The sequence below is a fragment of the Acipenser ruthenus genome, chromosome 25, assembly GCF_902713425.1.
Source record: "Acipenser ruthenus chromosome 25, fAciRut3.2 maternal haplotype, whole genome shotgun sequence".
In the NCBI taxonomy this organism is placed as follows: domain Eukaryota; kingdom Metazoa; phylum Chordata; class Actinopteri; order Acipenseriformes; family Acipenseridae; genus Acipenser; species Acipenser ruthenus.
In genome coordinates this window covers 25,048,557-25,072,468 of record NC_081213.1, presented here as the reverse complement: position 1 = coordinate 25,072,468, position 23,912 = coordinate 25,048,557, and the positions used below count along the sequence as shown (strand labels likewise).

Here is a 23,912-nt window from a genome sequence, read left to right as displayed (position 1 = left end):
CCAAAGTGCAAATGATTGAGCTAAATTGAGCTAGCATATAACTCACATAATTAATGTGAACATGTCTTCTGCAAGCTCAGCGTTCGGCAGTTAGTTTTTATTTCTATGTTAATTTCTATTTTTGTAGCGGGTGCATTAGACGTACTTTATTACAATCATTTTTGTTCTAAATCCCTTTTAGCAAATGACTATTCTTCGTGAGCGTTTTACCTAATCAGCAGCAGAAGTATTTACACATTTATTTACAACAATATTTCAAAGTGTCTTTATCATCTGGAAAACAATAAGTCACATGACACCAATATGGCAGCAATCTTAGGTCACAGGTCAAAGTGAAGGGTGCATTTGGGTTTTGCCTGAGGAGTTTCCTTAACATTGAAAATAAAAAGCTGACAGCTGCAATGGGTAATTACATTTAAGCAGTATTAGGGGCAGCGGTGGCAGGTTTTCAAACTCATACAAGCTCCACTTACAGGGATGCTTAATAAATTAATGCGCTACATTCCAGGATAATTAGTCAAGTGCATATAAATTAAAATAGCCATAATTCATAACCTTAGGAATCAACCTGTTTTTACAACTATAGTAATGAGGTGTATGCCATACGGATTTCCTTTGTTACCAATTAGGAATATAATGGCTGAAAATATTATCAAATATGTTTATTTCTAGTGAGAAAGTTGTCACCCTGGTTGACTTTTTGTTGCTAAGTAAACCAAGCAAAATAATAGCAGAGTATACACAGTGCATAAATAGACATGTTTTTTTTTGTAAACAGGTCAAAACAAACAATGCAGAAATAAAATGACTCATTTTTACAGTAATAGAGATTGACTGACAGAAGCACTAGCCTAAACAGATCCTGAATTTGCTAAGAATTAATTCAGTCCGCTTGGAGACAACCCAGATTCCACCTTGTAAACCTCACTAATTAGGATAGGGTATAATATAATAATTGCCTCACAAAAATGTGACCATGCTGAGGCCTTAAAAATATGCTCCAGGCAATTTCCCTCTCATACCCGAAGAAAACCACAAAACTAACAGACAAACTGTTTATTGAGCACATTGCCGCTGTGTGCTTTGCATATGCTGGGGCCTGGTTCCAGCTGTGTGGTGTCGTGCCCAGCACTGTGTAATGAGGCTGAAGCCTCGTGAGTGAAAGATATACAAAGCCTGCAGCATCCTCTTGTGGCACTAATGGAGATCCTGCTGGCTTTTAAAATAACAGGAACATGACTGTTTCTGATGGCCCCTATTAAAGAGGTCTAATTATACCTCAAATATCAGCTCCCACAGTCAATGGTCTCCACTGAGTATTATATGTACAGGCAAGCTTCTCTATGTAAAACAATGCCATCATTTGGAATAGAAACAGCCCAACATGATGGCAACCTACTGTAGTATTATTATTATTTTTTTTAAAGTAGCTCAATTTTTGTCTTTGTATTTTTCAATGTTCAGACCTTTAATACAAAATGAAGTGAATCTGAGTTTGTTCTCATTGGTTTTGCCTGTTCATCATTTTCTCTGTAATGATTAAATATAGAATCATAAAATACATTATAATTAATTAGAATACTCAGTCAGTTTAATTTCAAAACAGAAACAGGTTTAACCTGTGTTAATAAATTATTAGGACAACCCTTTTTTTTTATAAATGTGTTCTATTAGATCTGTGCATGTGATTAAACTGTCAGATGCAATTTAAAAAAAAAACAAACAGGCAGCTTATGAAGTTAATGGAGTTTTTACCTTCTTTATTTTCTCCTTCAAGGGCTGCCTGGACTATATTTAACATTGATACTTAGTGTTCCTGGAAAAGCACTTGCTTAAGACGTAATTGAAAGGCCCCACAGTTTCACATCACCGGCTAAATAACGTCAAACAGATTACAGTGCTAAATTAGAGGTACTGGAGACTGCTGGAGACTAGATTTGTGGCTGTTTTCAAGTCAGGCCAAAAAAGGAAGATTCATGTCTGCTTGCTCAAGTAAAGTTACACAGCATCGGCAAAAGTGAAGATAAATATGAAAATCCCATCCCTCAATTACAGCCTGACAGAAGAAAGTAATTATGCTGGTATCATGCTTTAGGGATGGAGCATTAGGGCATTATTAATTCAAAGAAAGAGGGTGATCAAAGAAGGGTTATATTTAGAGGTTCTGACAGTAATATTAATGTCTAGCAACATCCTAATGACAACATGAAAGGCACTAGCAAACATGAAAGAGGTAAAATGCTACCGAATTTGTGCCTGTCACTAATGTGATGCTGCACTTCAGTGAAAATGAAAAAAGGAATGGAAAGACATTTTGACAACGATATGAACAATCCTTAAATCACCATCTAGTTTCCAAACATGAAAATGCAGTACCTTCTTCCTCTCCTGTTGCATTCGAAATCGCAAACAAATCCGCTGAGCTGAAATACAGAGAGATTATAGAACCTGGATGGATAGGTTCAAACATGCATCACATGCATGTGGCTTACAATTTTTTTGTGCCACAAACCACTTTTTTAATGATATAATAATGACAGAAGGCAGTGTGGTCCAGTGGTTAAAGTCCAGGGCTTGTCCAGGGCGAGTCTGAGCAAGTCACTTAACCTCCTGCAGATGAGATGTTAAATCAATGTCCATGACTGCATGTAATGCACAGTTCACAGCCTATCTTTGTGATGGTGGTCCACTATGCAAGGTGCTATATAAAGATTATATTGTCAAAGGATTTTCTTGCAGTTTTGTCCTAAATAATAACGTAGCACTTAACCTTCACGTATCAATTTAGAACCTCCAGATTCTGTGTATCATGCAGCCAGGTCATGGCACTGCACTGTGGGGGTGGAAACTTGCTTCATGCAAGCTGATGATCCCCTGATGAATTCCTGCTCATGACGGAAATGTAAAGTCACTGTCTATTATTGTTCAGAGAAACCGTGGCCTCAGAAGGTCCTTAAAAGGACAGCTTATCTTCAAGTGCTCTTGTTTCATTTACTGTATGGCATTGTTTGATTAAGATGATGGCTGCAGTCCATCCCCTGAGTACAAGCACAGATGTACCTGATGACTCATCACAGTGTGTCCCGTTTATTCACTAAAACCATTTGTCCTGTAATGAAACATCTAAAATAAACAGCTTCTAAGACACGTTCTGTCAAGCTTCAGTATGCTTATCGTAACTAATTAATCAGTTTACTGCTTTAGGACCAGGATGGAGGTTTAGATGGTTCAAATTAAACAATGGTTGTAACAAAGAGCTGATCTAAATACTGTTGCTCTATATTATTAACCACCTCCATTAAATACAATAAGAAATACTGTATTCTGAATAGGATCTGCCCCCAAATGTTTATATAAGCAATCATGCATAATCACATCATCAGTGGGAGCTAAATTCAGAAAGAAAGATAAATAGTTATGTAATCAGTAATGCTCATGACATCATAAAGTCCCATAATCTCTCCAAGCCATTAAATTACTCAAGGATTTAAAAGGAGGCAGGCTGTTTATTAAACACAGATTGCAATGCCGCAATCACTGTGCTGTTTGTGAAAAGAACTACTGAGAAATAAGTCACCAGAGAGAAAGTGGAAAAATAAGGACATTATTGAAAACACTCACATACACACACCTTTTCACAAGGTATCCACTGCACACAGTTGTGGGTATGCAGTTAACTGTTTGGCACCTACTGTATAACTCATTGCTTCAGATATTACAAGAAATGCCAAAGGTTTTTTTTTTGTTTTTTTTTAACAATCCCTTAAATATTGGATAAACACGTTGGTGGTACCAAACATCAGCAATAGTTTTTCTCTATTTCTCCATATCCTAAATTAATGTAGCCTCCGACCACTAGAGGGGGCGTCAAATACATTTGGTGCGAAGTTCTGGTCTTGGTTTGTTGTTGCTGCCTGCAGCTTTCTTTGATTGTGTTTGACATTTGCTTGCTGGTTAGGTTTGACATATGTTATTACTAAACATTTGTTATCACATAAATTCGATCAATGTGAAGTTGTGTGAATAAATAGTTCACATTCGTTTGCAAAAAAATGCATTTCGTAGCAAAGGTTCAATGTCGCCGGCGCAATGATGTTGATATGTGCTCAACACAGAAGTACTAGCAGTGCCTTCATTATAGAACGTATAGTTTTTCTTTATTTGTTTGCCCTTACACTTTGTAAGTGGGGTCACCGCTTTATTGTGTCATGTCGGTGCCGGCTATTCAGACCAGTAATGTTTTGTACCGAAGGATTTTGTCCCAGTTCCCACAGGATATCAGCCTGGCATTTACATATGGCTCAGGGGTGTTCAGGCAAACTGGGACCACTCAAGGGCAAATGGGGGTAAGAGAGAACTAACAGCTCAAAGTATTTAGTATTTACTTGGTTTGCTTTTTTTCACAGTTTCATTAACATATTTTCAGATTTATATGTGTGTGTTTTAGAAGATGATTCTACACAACGTGACGACTTTTTCGTTTGTCCGTGTCATTATCTTTGGCAAGAAAAACATACCAGTAACGGTAATTCTTGTGTTTAAATCAATCATCACCTTTGATTGTGTTGCGTTTACACGACATCAGATACATTAATTTCAACTACATGGATGGAAATAAGGCTCCTATTGCATTGCAGTTTCACCCATTCCAGGCTTTACTACGATTTTGATTAGTCACAGTTCAATAAGTAAGGTGTGTTTTATTAAACACATAGTAAAACCAGGAATGGGTCAAACTGCTGTGCAGTGGGAGTCTTATTTCCATCCCTGAACAATGTGATGAAAGATACAATTAAATTAATATTGATGATGCAAAGTGCATTTTAATCAAAGCAGCTGTACATTTGATCTTTGTCCACCTAATACACAAATCTTGTATCTCCTAGTTCATCTATGTCTTGCTTTTTTGTACAGTACAACTAAAGTAATCCTGGTGTATTCTCATGTATTTCAATCTTCTCCCAGAACAACATGATAGACTTTGTGATTGCTGTCGATGATCCACCAACCTGGCATACTATGAACCTGATGCAGAACCGGAAGCATTATTCCCTCCTGCGGTTCCTGGGCCCCAAACAAGTCAGCAGCATGCAGATGAATTATGGAGCAGGAGTCTATTACAATACATTAGTGCCATGTGATGGCAGGGTAAGAGAACCATAGCAGCACATTCTATACCTGTAATAAGTCTAGAAAAAAGCAACTTTATATATGTGTAGATAGATAGCTAGATAGATAGATAAAAATATGTCTTTGTAGTTTTATCATTTTTCTATCATCTTGCTCTTATTGTATTACTTGTATTGTAACGCTTGAAATGTTTTTGCTTACGATTGTAAGTCGCCCTGGATAAGGGCGTCTGCTAAGAAATAAATAATAATAATAATAATAATCATTTTATATTTGTTTGTTTACAGGTGATCAAGTATGGTGTTATCAGCACTGATACATTAATCGAAGACTTGCTTCACTGGAAAACATTGTATGTGTCTGGGAGGCTCCACAAACCTGTAAGCACAGCGTACGTTTGTTCTTATGGTAGGCTGAGCTGCAGATAATGTAAATGAAGTTAGTTGTTAACTAATGTGGGTATTTGTCTCTGTACAGTTTACAAATTAAAATACAAACCATCTTATTTTACCAATGTACTATACTGAGGGTGTTCTAAAACCAATGCTTATTTTTCCAGGGCAGTGGGAGTAAACCTAAAGCACATTACCACAGCAGATGTTTAGAGAGTAGGGACAGCTAAATAAAATTAGAGGAACCACTGCATGTGATTCTTCAGTGATCTAAGGTTCAAGAGTGTATTAAAAAACCACGCTCATTTAAATTGTGCATATTTTTTTGAATGACTTTCAAAGATTTTCAGACGGATAGCTTGCATCATATCATGTGAGCATGCTGTTTCAGCTCTAAAATAATTCAAAGCAGTAAATTCAGTAGTGTGCTTTTTATTTAAAAGTTGTCTACAGTACTGAGGTATTTTTCCCCTAAGAAATTATGCTGGGTGTAATCACCACTAGAGGGCAGAGCTAATTTACTTGTCAAATATTTTGTGGAAACAGTATTTGTTATTTTTTTTTTATGAATAGACCATGTTATCTATGGAACATCTGCTCATACATTTTTATGTGTCAGACTGTACTGTGTACTGCTACCACACATCTAGAAACAAGGCAAATGATTTTCTATATTGCACTTACAAAGCGTGTCTCTGTAGGTTAAAATCCTGGTGCAGAATGAGAATGGAAAGCTGCGAGCTGCACTGGTCAGCAACCTTAAGAGTGCGGTCACTGCAGCTTTCCTCATGCTTCCAGAGAGCTTCTCAGAAGAGGATCTGTTTGTCCAGATTGCTGGACTCTCGTATGCAGGTCAGTTTCAGGTTGGAGCCCTTATTGTTTATTTGTGTATGCATTTAGTTGAGGGATTATCTGCATATAAACTGATCTGTATTATTTTGTCGGCATTATTGCTGGCCCGCGCTGTTAAATGTGATTTTGTGGTTCCAGGGGATTTTAGGATGGTAATAGGAGAAGACAAATCCAAGGTGCTGAACATTGTCAAGGCCAACCTGCCTCACTTTCAGATGCTGTACAGCAACATTCTTCAGGATTGCCCACAGGTGGTTTACAAGCAGCATCAGGGCAAATTGGAGGTGGGATTTGTGCTTCTCATCATTTCAATCTGCTGCATGTTTTTATTCATATCCATCCATCCTTGTTTCTATCCTTGTGTCCTACTTGGCTTACATGTTAGTTTCTCCAGATATCATAGCTAAGGACTGGAGCATGCAAGAGCACGGCACAGTATGTAAGATACGCCACTCTCTAGCTGTGGAGGTTTATTTGGGGGAGCATTCAAATCTCATCATACAGCAGAAGGACAAAAAACAGATTCTTGATGTTAATTGTGACCTTTATATTTGGAACAAAGTAAAAGTCTAATAAAAATGACATATGTATTACCATATTTTAATCTGCCGCATGTTCCAACCAGTGTCACCCTCTGGTAAATTGACGTCAGTTATTGTACATATTTAGAATGGTATTTGTTTTCTCTGGTAATGTCTGCAGATTGATAAAAGCCCAGAGGGTCAGTTTGTTCAACTGATGGGTCTGCCCAGGACTCTCCAGCAGCAGATCACCCGAATTGTGGACCCCCCGGGAAAGAACAGAGATGTAGAAGAGATGTTGCTGCAGGTGGCCCAGGACCCAGACTGCGGATTAGTAGTACAGCAAGGTACTGTAGGCTTGAACCAGGTGGTTCCATACCATACTGTGGTACAGGGGAAAAACACATAGATGCGCCATGCAATCCGTCAGCAAACAGTAATACAATAGGGTATGTTTACACTAAACAAATCATATATATATAAATGTTTGCCCCAGCTTGGTATAAACAGAAATGTCTCACTTTTGCTTAAAGAAATGTCCATTCCATTTTTCTTTCATGGTTATAATTGGTTGTTAGATTTTATGATTAAGATATATTTGTACATCATGTTTGTTCAACACCTGTTTTTTGTTGTTTTGTACAGTGTATAATAACACATATAGTTAATAGTAACAATGCTTTCATCTCGTAAGTATGAGCAATGATTAAGTTAGTGCTTCAAATCACGATATCCGTCTTTTTTTAAAGGTATATCTGCAATAGTGAAATCTTCAAGCATAACCCAGAGTGCAAAGGGAATTCTAACTGCTGGTAAGAGGAATTGATTCTTATATGTACATGTATACCACATAGCAGGTATCTGCCTAGTTTCCAATGTAATATAAAAAAGGATAAAAAAATAGAAAGCATAGTGTACACTGATATAGATGTGATACAGCCATTAGAAATGTATGTGTATCTGAAGGAAATGTCACATTAACATTAGTGTATAATTATTCTTGAAACAGAAATATCATAAAGAAAAAGACAATATTTTCAATACCTCTGTATACCATTCAGAAAATATGCATTTAGTTTCAAGATTAAAACAGCGTTCATATGATCCCTGAATGTTTCCTCAGGTTAGAGAATACAGCTAATGTTAATAATAGATTTGTCTATGGAGTAACTTCTTATGTTATTTTGTCATAACTGTTGTAGTTTATTGAAACCTGAAGGTTAATGACCCTTCTGTTCCTCGTGTATCCAGGCCTTTTGAAAACTGTGTCATATAGCATGAAGAAACTCCAGAAAATGTGGAAAGGGTCGAGAAGGAAGTCCCACTGATCTATCTCTGTGCACACTGTATAGTCATCATTAAAGTCTCCTATTTTGTTAATAACACAATATGTGCCTGTATGTTCGTGTGGAAATGTTTCTTGCTTATTTAAAGGTAGCACTTGAATTTGAAGTTTTTATTTCTCTCTGAACTTGATGGTCAATTGATATTTGAAGCGGTTTTAAGCAGCGACTCTGATAAAAAAGGGTTTGGATCTGTTAGATATGAGAGATCTAGTCATTTATTGAGAGAATTTAACAGAAAAGTACATGCAGTACAAGCAGTTTACTCCTCAATCTGTGGCATGACTGGTACATCCTGCAGAGATGATACAACAACTTTAAACATCAAATAAAATTCCTCTTCCACGGCTGCTGTGAATACCTCAGGATGCTTTCCTTCGTGACAAGTGCACTGATAAGTTGAATTGCTGTGAAGGACCCTTCAAATATTTCTCGTCCCAGTGTTTGAGATGAATTAAATCTGTGTGCGTTCCTCGTAGCACCTATTCTTCTAATGCAGCTGCTGCACCGGCAAACAGAAGATGTGGAAAACCGTGAAGACAACCCTGAATCCTAAATGCATAGTAATTTCTGCTCATTGGACTACAGCTGCAATAGTGTAACCTGGCTTGATAACTGAACCCTGAAAGGTCAACACATACCAGTGACAGGCAAAATAGTAACTGTCAGAATAATGGCTGGTTTAATTTAACATGGAGCTCAATGAAAGCAAGATTTCTAAAACTTTACGGTACATGTCTGAAATATATTCAGTGGCTAGATTTCCTGCTGAATGAAGAATAGAATTGAAAAATATTTCAACTCATTAACCTTGGGGTGAGTGATTTTTACGGCCGGTGGTCAGAAACCTATTGCATGCTGTTTATTCCTCTGTTGTTAATGCTTTTTTCACAACAGCATATCAAAATGGTCACGTTTGGGTTGACTTCGTCAAAAGACTGCTGAGTTTTTCTTTCTTTCTTTCTCTCGATTGTCTTTTACTGCTCGCGCTGTATTTTTCTTGCATGTCTACAATATGTTGTAGATGAAGGACTGATTTTTGTGGAGTGCAATCTGTGGGTGAGTCTTTAGGTCATGTCATCCCTGGGAGGTTTTAAATAACGCAATTTAACGGTGCTCAGTGCGCTTCAACCGCTAAAAGCTAACAGAGTCTAGGAAATGAATCTTACTAGACAGACTTGTGAAACCCGAGTTGGAAACCACATTTCAAGCGATTCTCACAATCTTATATAAAAATCTTAGTGGAAAGCATTTATATTTTGTTTACTTGAGCACCAGCATTAGTTTTGGCATGCAAGCATTTCCAGTAAAACCTCGGTTATACAAAATATTTTGTTTATTACTGTAAAATTGTTATTATGACATTCGCATTTATTGTTAGACATGAAGACAAGGAAAGATCATAAAACACATATGTCTTTATTGATTACATCAAAAGTACTGTATAAGAAAATGTAAAAAGGTATTACAGATGTACCATAAAATGTTAATAGGAAAAACATAAAACAAAGAGTAACAAGGCATTTTTAAAATGGCACAAGTTACAATCAGTACTCCAAACAAATTTCAAATCTGAAACGGATTTAGATTAGCAAGAGTTTATGCTATAAAAATACATGATGCAAAATACAGGCTCGCCTGCCTTCCGGCCTACCCTTCAATAACACTAAACCGTCTAAAAAAAAAAAAAAAGTGCAGCGAAACAGGTTTAACTTGTTTACATTTCATTTTGATATGTCAATATTTATTCAGCAGTTTGTGGTCTCCACAGTCAAAGCAAGGTTGACGGTTGTGGAAGGTGTGTTTTATTGTTATTTTTTTGTTAACCAAAGTCTTGAAGTGTTTTGTGTTTGATACTACCTGTTTCTTTAGTTTATTTAATAATTTAAATGTAGAGTTTATTGTATAATAAAGACAACAATGGTCCCATTAGGGGTAGGGTAATTGGAAGGTTTTGTTAAATTTTGTTTAATTTATTTTTAAATCGTTCTCAATCTTACCCTTCCTTGGTGTGCTTTAGTCGTGTCGCAGAGCAGTATCTCCTTACCCAGATGTTCCCAAACCTTTTTTTTAATTATTTTTTTAAACCTGTGGCTCACCTTTGGAACTCCATTATGGCATAGTGGGCCCTTAAGTTAAAACATTAACACATAAAGCTCACTGTTTGGGAACCACTGCCCTAACCTACTTAGCCTCCAAATCAAAATACCAACCAGGCCCTACTCTGTTTCCATAATACGTTCAAGTGGCCATTTGGAATTCTGCAGTGAATGAAAGTTACACAGACTACAGAAAATGTCAGTGTGAATGTATAATGGGATGAGAAGCTCCACAAAAAAAATATGCACATGCTGTGTCATTGCTGGTGAAGGTGCAGGTGTCGTTCAGCTGGTATTAATGTACATGCATTCTTTGAGGTTAAATTTCTTCTTCAGGTTATTATTGCATCAACACATTATTTGTTCAATGTTATTAGATAGCAGAGGTCACCAAAATCCCTTGTCCTTTAATATCTAACTGCATTGTACTGAACAACAGGAATGTAATAACAGACAGGAAAGTCAGAGCAGGTGCTGAGCACTGGTAAATAAAACTGCAGCGGGACCAGCAAGGAGGGCTGGCAGCTGCCATGTTCAAATTCTGGTCAAACAAAGACTTCAAATCAAAAGTAACTTTTCATGGACTTTTCCTGCAAGCTTAGCCCTGATCAAGTTGTATTGAACTTATGTTTGTGTTCGGGGGCATCTGCATAGTCCTTAAAAGGTTTTGATGAATGAGAAGGAACATTTTTCATTCATTTCATTTTCTCGAGATATATGATCACTGAATTCAACAAGTATGTCAAATCCATTTGTGCTTTCACTACGAATTATGTTTATCAATAAGGGTTTATGAATAGGGCCTAGCTATTGTAGTATTCATTTTCATAAACATGTTCTTTAACAGCAGTTTTGCTCCATTTATTGAATATCAAGCTTTATTTTATTCATAAAAAAAGGTATTTCTATGACCTAAGCTTTATAAACAGGACCACCCTTAACTTACTGTTGGTCTTAATTTAATAAACATGCATTTAACTATAGTAAATATGAAATTATGTGCCCTGTTTACACAACTCTAAGGATTGTTGGATTTTTTTTTTTTTTTTTTATCTGGTTTTGATTAATTAACCAGTTAGCTGATCATGACATCTGTTTTCAACTCAACACATTTTTTTAAAAAAAAGTTTAATCAAGGGGAATGCCTATAAAATGAGTCTTGGGTAAAACCATTGATCAAAATGTTACAAAGTTACAAAGAGAAAACACATCACTGGTTAGATTAAACAAAGAACAAAATAACCTGAAGTATACCCAGATGTAGCAAACACTACCCTAATATGCAACATTTATTATTTGTTCATTTAATTCTACGTTGTTATTCCACCAAGATTAGTTTTGCACAGGGATATTTAAGATGAGTAACAGAAGCGGTGAGAGGCTTGTCTAAGTGAAGGTAAATCCAGAGGATACAGGTGCTTTTATCTGTGCTTACCAGATATAAAGATGCTTGCTGTTCCTGCGCTGCTTGTAAAAAATCTTCAGTTTTACTGGAGCTCATGTTTCATTGCCCGTTTATTTGTAAAGTGAAAGCTGAGCAAGTTGGGACGTGCCAGAGGTCACTGGAGTATACAGTTACCTTCTACTTTACTTTAAACAACAACAACAAAAAACTAAACAAAAAAGCTGAATGAAGTCTACTGTTTTCCTGTAGTAACTGGGCACTAAACACAATCATCTAAAGCATCTTCTAGTAAACAAAGCATGCAACCCCACTGTGACTGTTAGCGTCTCACACAACATTTTAGAAAAAATAAAAAAAAAAGCTTCTTGTCTAACTTGACGACATAATAGCAAAAGCCCTTGAAGCAATGGGTCTACTGCCAAAAAATACTAATGGAGAAAACTGGTTCAGGTTTACTTGAAAAACGAAATGCTGGCTTGATGCCATTAAGTGGCAGTTAGCCTGAAGTGACTAACAAGCTGAACAAGCTAAACAAGTAAACCATTGTTATTATTCTTGGAAATAAACTAATTGAACATTAATACTTTGCACAATTTAACATATTTTTTCATATATACATATGTGTGTGTGTGTGTGTGTGTGTGTGTGATGATTAGTACATTATGTAAATATGAATAAACCTACCACCAAAATTAGTGAGCATGTGTGGCTGCTTAACCCTGGGGTTTACAGATGGTTAAGACCAATTTCTGTACCTGTAGTAACTGGGCACTAAAGGCAATCACAGCAGCCACCTAACACATCTGCAAAAACAACACCACCCCGCCTCACTGTTAGCACCTCAAAACAACATTTTAGAAAAAAAAGTAGTAATAGCAAAAGCCCAGGAAACTGTGGGTCTGCTTCACCTTGAAGGGTTCACTTGCTGACATGACAGTTCAGACGTGTACAATTAACTCACAGCAGCGTTTCTTTTTTTTTCTTGTTTTTTCTTGTTTTTTCGCCTCAAAGGGACAAAACACTTAGCTTTCACTTAGGTTGTTGCAGAAAGGTAGTATTGTGTGCTCAAGTAAATATTTGTGGTTACACCCTCTGCCACTGCACCTAAGAAGAGTTAATATAGGCAGTTTCTCAAAATGGGAACTGCTTACAGGGGACTAACTTACAAAAATAATTGTGACAGTGAGCTCAGTGAAAATGCATATTCAGACCTTGTTGCTGCTACACTGCAGGTGTATTACTTGTGTTGGCCCCTAGGGTTGCCACCTGTTTCTGTTTACCCTGGATCGTCCTGGTTTTGAGGAAGGTGTCCCAGTGTTATACCAAATAGTATCTTCGGAAGAAAAGTGTCTCATTTGTAGGCCTGTGCTTGCAAATTCAATTGCGCATGCCTAATTTATTTTTTCCGCCAGTGGTGTTCCCCAGACATATACAGTACATCTTTAATTCTTCCTTCACACTTCCCTCCTCTTCCCCCATTCTTTATTTTCAAAGAATTTGTTAATTTCCTATCAAGACAGTGATACAGCAGGGTTTTCCATGGAAGTGATGTGGTAAAGTGGGCCAATTCACTACTATGCTGTGCTGTTCGCCTTAGGACACTTGGTTCAAATCCTGCTGATTCCTAACTTTATTTTCAAAGAATGTGTTTATTCCCTACATAGTCAATGTGAGATGGCACAGTGGGCTAATTTATTTGTGTGTTGTGCTGTTTGCTTTGGGGACCTGGCTTCAAATCCTGCTTGTTCCAACCTTTATTTTCAAATCATTTGTTAATTCTTTGTATAATCAATGAAAAAGCAAATTCTTCCATGGAAGTAAGGTGGCACTGTGTGGTATGCTGTGTTGTTCTCCTTGGGGGCCTGGGCTCAAATCCTGCTCATTCTTTCCTTTCAAATAATGTGTTAATTCCCTATGTAGTTAATGATACAGCAAAGTTTACCATGGAAGTGAGGTGGCACAGTGGACTAATTCACAAATATGTTCTTTTTGGTGGACTGGTTTCAAAACGAGGTGAGTCCTGTTCTTTATTTTCAAATAATTGGATAATTTGCTATATAGACAATGATAAAGGAGGCTTTGTTATGAAAGGGAAATGGCACAGTGAACTAGTATGCTTTGTTTTTTTGTCGTTCAAATCGTTGATTTCCCTTTTTTAGACTTAAGTTAGTTGTCATTGTAGTCAATGAAAAAGCTATTTCTTCTAAAGGAGTGAGATGGTGTAGTGGGCTAATTCCCTAACATGCTGTGTTGTTCTTTTTGGGGGGAATGGGTTCGAATCCCGGCGAGATCCTTCCTATATTTTCCAGTAATTGGTTAAGTCCCTATATATTCAATGAAAAGGCAGGCTCTTCCACTGAAGTGAGATGGCACAGTGGATTACTCTGTCAGTATGTTGTGCTGTTCTTCTTGGAGGACAGTGTTCAAATCCAGTTGTCCTTCCTTTATTTTAAAACAATTGGATCTTTTCCTATATAGACAATAATTCACTTGCGTACAATGCTGTTCTCCTCAGTTGAAATCCAGTTGATTCTTTAGTTTCAAAGACTGTTCATTAACCTTAAAGTCAATGAAAAAGCTCGCTCTTCCACAGGAGTCAGATGGTGTAGTGGGCTAATTCACTAACATGCTGTGTTGTTTGTTTTGGGGGGAATGGGTTCGAATCCCGGCGAGTTCCTTCCTTTATTTCCAACAATTGGTTAAGTCCCTATATATTCAATGAAAAAGCAAACCCTTCCTCTGAAGTGAGATGGCACAGTGGACTAATTCGCCAGCATGCTGTGTGGTTGTTTTTGGGGTACTGGGTTCAAATCCTGCCGATTCCTTCCTTTGTTTTCCAAAAATTGGTTCATTGACCTTATGTTCAGTGTGAAACCAAGCCTTCCTGTGGGAGCTGGTGGCGCAGTGGTTAAGGCCACTGCCTCCTCTCCCCGAAGACGGCGGTTCGAATCCAGCTCCCGGTAAGTTCCAGAGGTAAGTAATGATGTCGGTTGTAAGTAATGATGTCGGTTGTGTTTCCACAGATGGTGGTGGGAGGAGGAGGTAGCGGTGGAGGCAGGAGAGGACAGAAAGGGGGGGGTCTGGCCCCCCCGCCTGGGAGGAGAGTGGCAGGGTGGGGTGTTGCTACCTGAGTGAAGAGAAATGTGACCAAGTGTTGTTTTAGTTTGAGTCCCCTTGAGCATTCTACAACTGTCTTAATTAATAAATAGGTGGTCTCTTTTACTATCATAATACACAGTAATATGTTGGTTTATTGATTATGATAGTAAAAGAGACCACCTATTAATTAAAAGACAGTTGTAGAATGCTCAAGGGGACTCAAACTAAAACAACACTTGGTCACATTTCTCTTCACTCAGGTAGCAACACCCCACCCTGCCACTCTCCTCCCAGGCGGGGGGGCCAGACCCCCCCCTTTCTGTCCTCTCCTGCCTCCACCGCTACCTCCTCCTCCCACCACCATCTGTGGAAACACAACCGACATCATTACTTACAACCGACATCATTACTTACCTCTGGAACTTACCGGGAGCTGGATTCGAACCGCCGTCTTCGGGGAGAGGAGGCAGTGGCCTTAACCACTGCGCCACCAGCTCCCACAGGAAGGCTTGGTTTCACACTGAACATAAGGTCAATGAACCAATTTTTGGAAAACAAAGGAAGGAATCGGCAGGATTTGAACCCAGTACCCCAAAAACAACCACACAGCATGCTGGCGAATTAGTCCACTGTGCCATCTCACTTCAGAGGAAGGGTTTGCTTTTTCATTGAATATATAGGGACTTAACCAATTGTTGGAAATAAAGGAAGGAACTCGCCGGGATTCGAACCCATTCCCCCCAAAACAAACAACACAGCATGTTAGTGAATTAGCCCACTACACCATCTGACTCCTGTGGAAGAGCGAGCTTTTTCATTGACTTTAAGGTTAATGAACAGTCTTTGAAACTAAAGAATCAACTGGATTTCAACTGAGGAGAACAGCATTGTACGCAAGTGAATTATTGTCTATATAGGAAAAGATCCAATTGTTTTAAAATAAAGGAAGGACAACTGGATTTGAACACTGACCTCCAAGAAGAACAGCACAACATACTGACAGATTAATCCACTGTGCCATCTCACTTCAGTGGAATGACCTGATTTTTCCATTGAATATATAGGGACTTAACCAATTACTGGAAACTAAATGAAGGAACTTGCAGGGATTCGAACCCATTCCCCCTAAAATGAACAACACAGCATGCTAATGAATTAGCTCACTGTGCCATTTCACAACCATAGAAGCAATAGCTTTTTCATTGACTTTAAGGTTAATTAACAAAGTCTTTGAAACAAAGGAATCAACTGGATTTGAACGCCGTACTCCAAGGAGAACAGCATAGTACGCAAGTGAATTATTGTCTATATAGGAAAAGATCCAATTATTTTAAAATAAAGGAAGGACAATTGGATTTGAACACAGTCCTCCATGAAAAAAAAAGTACAGCATACTGGTGGATTAATCCACTGTGCCATTTCAATTCAGTGGAAGGACCTCCTTTTTCATTGAATATATAGGGACTTAACCAATTGTTGGAAAAAGGAAGGAACCTGGATTTGAACACATTCCCTCCAAATTGAACTACATGGCATGCTAGTGAATTAGCCCACTACACCATCTCACAACTGAGGAAGCGATAGCTTTTTCATTAACCACAAGCACAACTAACAAGTCTGAAAAAGGAAAACCAATGATTTAAACTCGGCAGAGAACAACATAGCATACTAGTTCACTGTGCCATTTCCCTTATATAGGAAATTCTCCTTTATCATTGTCTATATAGGAAATTATCCAATGATTTGAAAATAAAGAAAGGAACTCAGCTAGCTTTGAACGCAATCCCCCAAGCAGAACAGAACATCATAGTAGTGAATTAGCCCACTGTGCCACCTCACTTCCGGGATAAATGTTGCTGTATCATTAACTACATAGGGAATTAACACATTATTTGAAAATAAAGGAAGCAATCAGCAGGACTTGGACCCAGTCCCCCAAGGGCAACACCACAACATACTTGTGAGTTAGCCCACTGTGCCATTTCACTTCTATCGGAGAACTTGCTTTTTTATTTACTATATAGGAAATTAACCAATTTGAAAACAAAGGAAGGAATCAGCAGGATTTGAAACCAGTCTCCCAGTGAGAAAAGGACAGCATTATAGTGAATTAGCCCACTTTATCATTATTTATTTCTTAGCAGACGCCCTTATCCAGGGCGACTTACAATTGTTACAACATATCACCTTATACATTATTTCACAGTATACAGATATCACATTATTTTTACATACAATTACCCATTTATACAGTTGTTTTTTTTTTACTGGAGCAATCTAGGTAAAGTACCTTGCTCAAGGGTACAACAGCAGTATCCCCAACCAAGGATTGAACCCACAACCTTCCAGTCAAGAGTCCAGAGCCCCTAACCACTACTCCACCCTACTCCACTTTGCCAGCTCGCTGCCGGGTAAATATTTGCTTTTTCTTTGACAAGAAGTTAAATGAACAGTGAACAAAGGAAGCAGGATTTTTGAAATCAGGCAAGCCAACCCGCTGCAGATCACCTACATTAAAGACAATCACACGAGGAGCATCTTTGTGAATTGTGAAGGAACACAGGTGAGAAACATAAAAGACACAAAGACGCATACTTCTTGAATGACAAATTGTCATTGTGGAAAACCTTCCTAACAGGTGTGCAGAATGGTTATAAGTCCAGGGTACTACACGGTGCTATGAAAAAGAGACCGCCAGCCAGGATTGAACCCATAATCCTTTGGTCAAGAGTCCAGAGCCCTAACCTCTACTCCACACTGCTGCTCTTTATTTTTCTTGCAGGAGATCGTGAGCTGGTTCAATGTAACCTGAGCAGCATGTTGCTCATGAAAACAGCTTTCCCCACTGCCAGCCACTCCAATGTAAGCAAACTTAGTGGAGAGAGGAGGCAGCACATGACTTCTGGCTACAGTATCTTCACCTGCATTTACATGGTAGTGAGGGCAGCAGTGTGGAGTAGTGGTTAGGGCTCTGTACTTGAAAATAATATGAAATAATGTATAATGTGATATCTTGTAACAATTGTAAGTCGCCCTGGATAAGGGCGTCTCCTAAGAAATAAATAAAATAAATAAATAGTGAGTGACTCCAGCTGTACAGTCTGTCCATTGAACTGGTTGGTAGGAAAGCATGTGTAAGCATAAAGAATTTTAAGTTAACGGAACTGTAGGTAACTTTTCTATAACCAGAAAGCTGTGTTTGCACTCATACAGAAATAGAGGAGCGTGCTGGGCTTCAGCAGGTATAAAAGTCTGAGCTACTCTAAACTTTCCTTTATTAGTTATCTGGTCCTGTACTGCATGGTTCTTATCCAGTTTCAGTCTGCACAAAACGCTGGGCAGTTCCAATAGGCAAATATAATTGCACTGTGATAAGAATTTCCTGTGCCACAGCTGCTTTAAAGGTTTGAGGTGTCATGCTAAATTTACATTGGACCACCAGTTGTTAGTCACACCAAGTCCGTGAGAAGCATAGACCAACTCAAGGAAGCCGGGCACAGAGAAGACCTGTACAGTAATCATGTGAAACCTGAGTGGCTACACTTCATCGACCTGAACAAACCCTGGCAGAAACAAGCAGGAACTGCCACTCATGACAGCACAATGGATTGGGATGGTGGTGTGCACTGGTTCCCTCAATATCATTTCCTATATGCTACGTTCCAACACAGTGCGGGGTAAGTTGAGACAATATAGAATAAACATGAAATGGGCAACATGATTCCACTAGAAACAAAAAAAAAGAAAAATGCAGGAAAATCTAATATTGAAACATCACAAATATTAACAGAACTAAAAATATCAGGAACAGATATTTATCATTTAAGTTTGTGTGTGACAGGATAGCATCACGGCCCATGATGTTACCGGCAGCAATTAAGAGTCTCAAAGACAGAAACTGCAGTTTAGCGCTGTTGCACACATTTATTAAAAAAAAAAACCAAAAAAAAAAAAACCAAGAAACAAATAAACAAGACAGAGACAGAGACACTTTAATGAGTACAAACTTTTAATGAAGCCAACTGATTCTGGCCATTATAATTTACTAACAAAACCCAACACGTGGGATTAAAATACTGTTTAAAAATCAATATCTGACAAAGCAGTATCTTAACTCTCAATTTACCCGATACCCCTCTCCCACAATTTCAGTTAATCTTGTAGGCCAAGGATAGCTTTTAGGGCAAAAACGCACTTTAGCTTTTTATAAACAAATGACATTGTACAGAAATAGTAGATCACTTCGTAGGTGCTGTATTTGTTTGGCTATGAGTCAACATATCTCACGCCTCACAAATTACTCTAGATGTGAAAAACAATTTAAAAAAAAAAGTTTGATAAATTGAAATAACATACATTAACAGCTTCCACACACAGGAGGGTTAATCACATGACTATTACACTAACAAGTGTTGTCATGGAAACATGTCATCATGTGACAGGAAGTTATGGGGCAGTCTATCAACTAACCCCTGTCTACCCTAGTTTAACTCCTTGCTATGATTTTATCTCTTTACAGCCACTTTTTAAAGAAATGTTATGTAGCACCAACACCACCAGAGGGCAGCCATTCACTTTTTTTTGTTACTACTTTATACGACGACCTGAATTTGCTGATAGTCCTGCAGAATTCATCCACTGGAAATACTGTTTGGGCTAGCAAAGACACACCTTTCTGCAGCTCCTGGTATCCTATGCGAGTCTGAATGTGCACAACCTTGCTTAGCTTAAGAGAAAGGAAGGCTTTCAGCTGTGGGGACATGAAGCAGCTTTCTAGGGAGCAGTGGCTTATTTGAAACCTGGTTGCAGGAGACCAGGAGACAACTTTACTGTACAAACCCGAAGCCTCCCGTGTTGTGCCAACTTCCTTATATTGTCAACCTGCTGCTAAGGATGTGATGTAACATGTTCAATTAACATAATTTATGCTGATCTCACTTCAGAGTGGTTAGCCAATGAGGATGGTTCACTTTCACCACCTGCTAGGAAGAGATTTCCATCATTCCTCACATTCTTCATCTAGAGCTGGGTTGACGCAGTATGAGTTTCAATTCAATGCAAGCGCTCTCTTTTGTCATTGTCTCAGCTCTGGGATAACCATTCAGCGTTTGCGACTTCCGTGACTTAAAAGTGAAAGGGAGTTGTGTTTTCCTAATAATAATAATAATAATAATAATAATATTATTAATAACTGTAAAACATCTTCAGCATTTCAAACTTCCAAGAAACCACAGTGGCACTACAAGGTGGTATGTATTTAGCAATTGCAACAAGCTGACTAGAGATATTGTTATGCTTACATGATGAAACAGCAAAGCGATTTTTGGAAACTTAGATCCAGCAGAATGCCATACTAGATTTAAACATCTGAGAACCTTGTGCATAATAATAATAATAATAATAATAATAATAATAATAATAATAGTTCAGCTGACCGACTTGAACAAAGCACATTCTCTATTATAGTACATTCTACGATTTTTTTGCAATGTTAACATACATTTATGACACTGTGTTGTGCTTATGGTAATGTAAGCCAAGCGGAAACAAATTAGGCGTGTAGTGGGGTGCTCGCTATTTATGATATGTTTTAGGATAAAAAACAGTTTGTCTGTGTCGGAAACTGCGGGAAACGTTTGGAGCATGTGCTGCGGTTTTATTAGTGCGCTTACCGTATTGCCGCTGTGGTTGCATTTCTTCAGTGCATAACGTTTCTCGTGTTCATACTAAAATGTTTCTTAAACGATTTACAGCAATATGTTACTACCTGTGAACTATGTGATAAGGTTGTTTGGAGACTTGACTATATACATAGGTTTTGAGCTATAAACTGTTACTGTCCTGTAGCACTTGCGCCTGCAGTGAAGGTATCGTTCGGATGCGTCACGTCATACACTTAGACGTGCTGCTAATACCGTAGTAGCAAGCCAGTACTACATACGGTATGGTGTGCTCAATAGTTCCATTGAGAATGCATGCAGCATTTGTACTGTGTGTAGGTGCCAAAACCTGGCTAAATATTCCTGAAAGTGTTTACAGAAACTTTGTAAACGAACCAGCGACATATTCGTGAATGGTTTACTGGGCTCAACAATTTAGTTTTCTTTTTCTTTTTTCTGTAATGCTTAGCGGTGCTTCAACTGATAAATGCTTGGCGTTGTGTTCTCGTGAAAATTAATTTGAAAATCCTGCTAAAGGCAGCATTAGAACAGACGTTCTTCACATTTCACAACTGCCACCACTAGAGCAATGCTGTAGTATTTTTTCCTCAGTTATGAGAAATGGCATCACTGGAATGCGCTATGAGAAGTGCAGAGGGGTTACAGTAGCGCACACTCTGCTTTCAGTATGCTCCTGAACTTCATAATGATTTTAAAACAGAAAGCAATAGCCCTTTACAAAGCTTTTAAAAGTAGACTCCGTTGAAGTCAGAACCAGCTTGATTTAATTTGCAAAGGAGATTTTATTTGATTTTATACCCATACACTATCTTGTGGCAAACCTGTGTTTTATTTTGATCTGCACTGGTACAATGTAAACCAAATGTTTAACAATTAAACATAAATATTATGCAACAGAATTCAAATACATTTTAGTATTGATATACATCACACTAAGGTTTGTTTTGACAACACTTTTGTGTTTGTTATGCATTGCAAGTATTCTCAAACAAAATAAAGACTTGTTTACCATCAGTTGCAGAAGATTCGTGTCTAATCCTTTACCGTTTGGTTTTACAGTGCACAGTACATTACTGCAGTACAGCATTATTATCTCAACCCCACATGGTTCTGTTTTCTCTCTTAAGGTTTTGGAGACCTTGTGTAGTTTCCTAGTTAAAATGAAACCATACTCCAGTTTGGAGTACTATTGACAGCATTTCATAATGTTTTTTTTTCTTCTTTTTTTTCTATCATTTACTTATTTGTAGGGTCTTGCTAAGAATGGAGACTCCTTTGGATGTTTTATCAAGAGCAGCATCTTTAGTACACGCTGATGAGAAACGTAAGTTTGGGCCCTGGTAAGAGGTGGCATTTTTCACTCTGCTGGTTTGTATTTATGCAGTTTGAGGGTGGCTTTCTATAGAAACACACTTCAGGGATGGGGCTAAGATTCGTTGCACAGCAGTTTCACTCAGACCCGGTTTTAATACGAGCTTGATTTGCCCCAGTGTATAGGTAACAAGCTCAGGTGTGTCTTGTTAAACTCAGTGTTTTATGATCACACTTTTGCTGCAGAGAACACTGTATTTAGATAAAAGCCATGAAAAAATAAATTTGCAGGTAGAAGATTTCAGAAGTGAACTTCAACTTGTCAGATGCTTGTTAGAGTTTAAAGTAGTGAAGTATTGGTATGTTTGACTTTATACATTTTAAAAACATTATGTTATACAGACTCCCAAATTTATATACTGTATATATTAGCTAGATTGATAGATGATGTTGGATTAGGACTACATTGAAGAAGTCCACTGTCCATAGTTGTTTTGGTTGATGCATAATGATGTCACCGTATGGCAGGAGGAGACTTCATCTGCATGTTCACATGATTCAAACCTGGTAAGGAAAAATATATCAGTGGCAGAGAAGATGACCCCAAAACCATAGAAATAAGTTGCATGGTGCAGTTTATTGTGTACAAGGAGAAAATAATCGCAGCAATATACTGTGAACAATAGAAATGTGCACATTTAAAGTTAAGGCACTGCCTTGCTGTTGTTCAATATAGTAAGCTGGGAGATCACCTTTAAAATTTCAAGGTGAGTCAGTTCAGTATTTTGCTTGAGGGCCATAAAGCAATTAGTGTAGTCGTTGATATTTTGACACATCTTACAAACTTGATAAGTCACAAGAAACACGTTTGAATATGGAAGATAATGAGTAAACTTACTAGTGGGCGTTTAGCGAGGTTAGCCAATCAGTGACTCTAAAATAGTTTTGACCTGTCAATACAAGTAAATGATACTCTATACCATTCTATATACCTACTCTTTTTTCAGTACTGTAGAGAATAGGAATATGCTTACTGTTTCACTTTTAAACTGATCATCAAAGTTATAATGAAGTAAAATAATAAGATAACTGCAGAAAAGGAAGGTTTTCAAAGTATCGCCGTTTGCCCATATTGCTGTTTTTTGTGTTGCTACTGGGACTGATGTCGCAATGTTGTGGCTGGCTAAGCTTTTTTTTTATACAAATACAATGCAATACATCTGTTCCCATAATAGTAAACTAGCATTACTACCGAAGACGCATTGTTGAGGCGTTTGTCTTTACAACAAGAAATGTAATTGCTAAAGAATGTAGATGGCCAAACACAGGCCCCCAATTCTGTGCTCTTGGTCATGGGGGGGTTGGGCATGGCAGGGATTAGCAGAAGACTTTGGACACATGATTATGTGAATGTAGGTTTGTCTTTTGCTATATGTTACTGCTTCTTTAACCATGGCAGGTCTGCTGTTCTCATGACAGTGTTTGACCTTTTGGATTGACAGCCTTTCTTTTAGTATTTGGTGTACTACTTCATGTATTTCTGTGTTCTTGTCACTACTACCTCAAGGCTGTTGTTTGTAGCTTACATAAAAGTAAAGTATTTATTTCACCTAGGAAGCGTTTGAGAAATGTGTGCTATCCAACACAGTTCTCTCAGTGATGTTTTGTGTACGTTGCATGCTGGCTCACTATTGTCGTCAAGCCTTCGTGTTTATGTTTCCCACACAATTGTGTGGCTCTGCAGCACAGGTATGAGTCAGTTTGTAGCTGCACCTATGTCAACACACATGAACTTTATTGTTTAGTTTTTTTTATACCTGCAGCTCTTTATTCGTTATTTTGACAAGCATCAGCATTGCCTTAGTGACAGACGTAAACCTTCTGCTGGCTAATGATTAGACAGGTTGTTCCACATACCGCATGTCTTTCATATGCAAATGCTTCTCCTGAATTGCATTTGCAAAGCAAATGTTACTTCAAAAGCAGACATTGAAAAAATGCATGGAACCTAATGTGAATAATTCCTGCTGCAAAACTGGAATTCAATGTTGTACTACAGCAGCAAGCCACTTGTCTTGT

At 38.0% G+C, this 23,912-nt stretch overlaps 2 protein-coding genes across 3 annotated transcripts in view; both read left to right on the top strand.

The window, feature by feature from the left end:
- Positions 1–3,897: 3,897 nt before the first annotated feature.
- LOC117412046 (phosphatidate cytidylyltransferase, mitochondrial-like) lies at positions 3,898–9,043 on the top strand. The gene is made up of 8 exons (XM_034903698.2): positions 3,898–4,346; positions 4,966–5,148; positions 5,418–5,510; positions 6,224–6,374; positions 6,513–6,658; positions 7,077–7,242; positions 7,645–7,707; positions 8,147–9,043. The coding sequence occupies exons 1-8, from the start codon at positions 4,209–4,211 to the stop codon at positions 8,221–8,223; spliced, it is 1,017 nt and encodes a 338-aa protein (XP_034759589.2). The 5' UTR covers positions 3,898–4,208; the 3' UTR covers positions 8,224–9,043.
- Positions 9,044–19,867: 10,824 nt separating this feature from the next.
- LOC117414062 (transcription cofactor vestigial-like protein 4) overlaps positions 19,868–23,912 on the top strand; it is a 46,333-nt gene continuing 42,288 nt past the window's right edge. The window contains exons 1-2 of one of the 2 annotated variants that reach the window (XM_034919578.2): positions 19,868–20,090; positions 21,773–21,846. In XM_034919578.2, coding sequence (XP_034775469.2) covers positions 21,786–21,846 — 61 coding nt within the window. In that variant the 5' untranslated portion in view covers positions 19,868–20,090; positions 21,773–21,785. The remainder of the gene's footprint in view (positions 20,091–21,772; positions 21,847–23,912) is intronic. The other variant, XM_034919581.2, reaches the window with a different exon arrangement.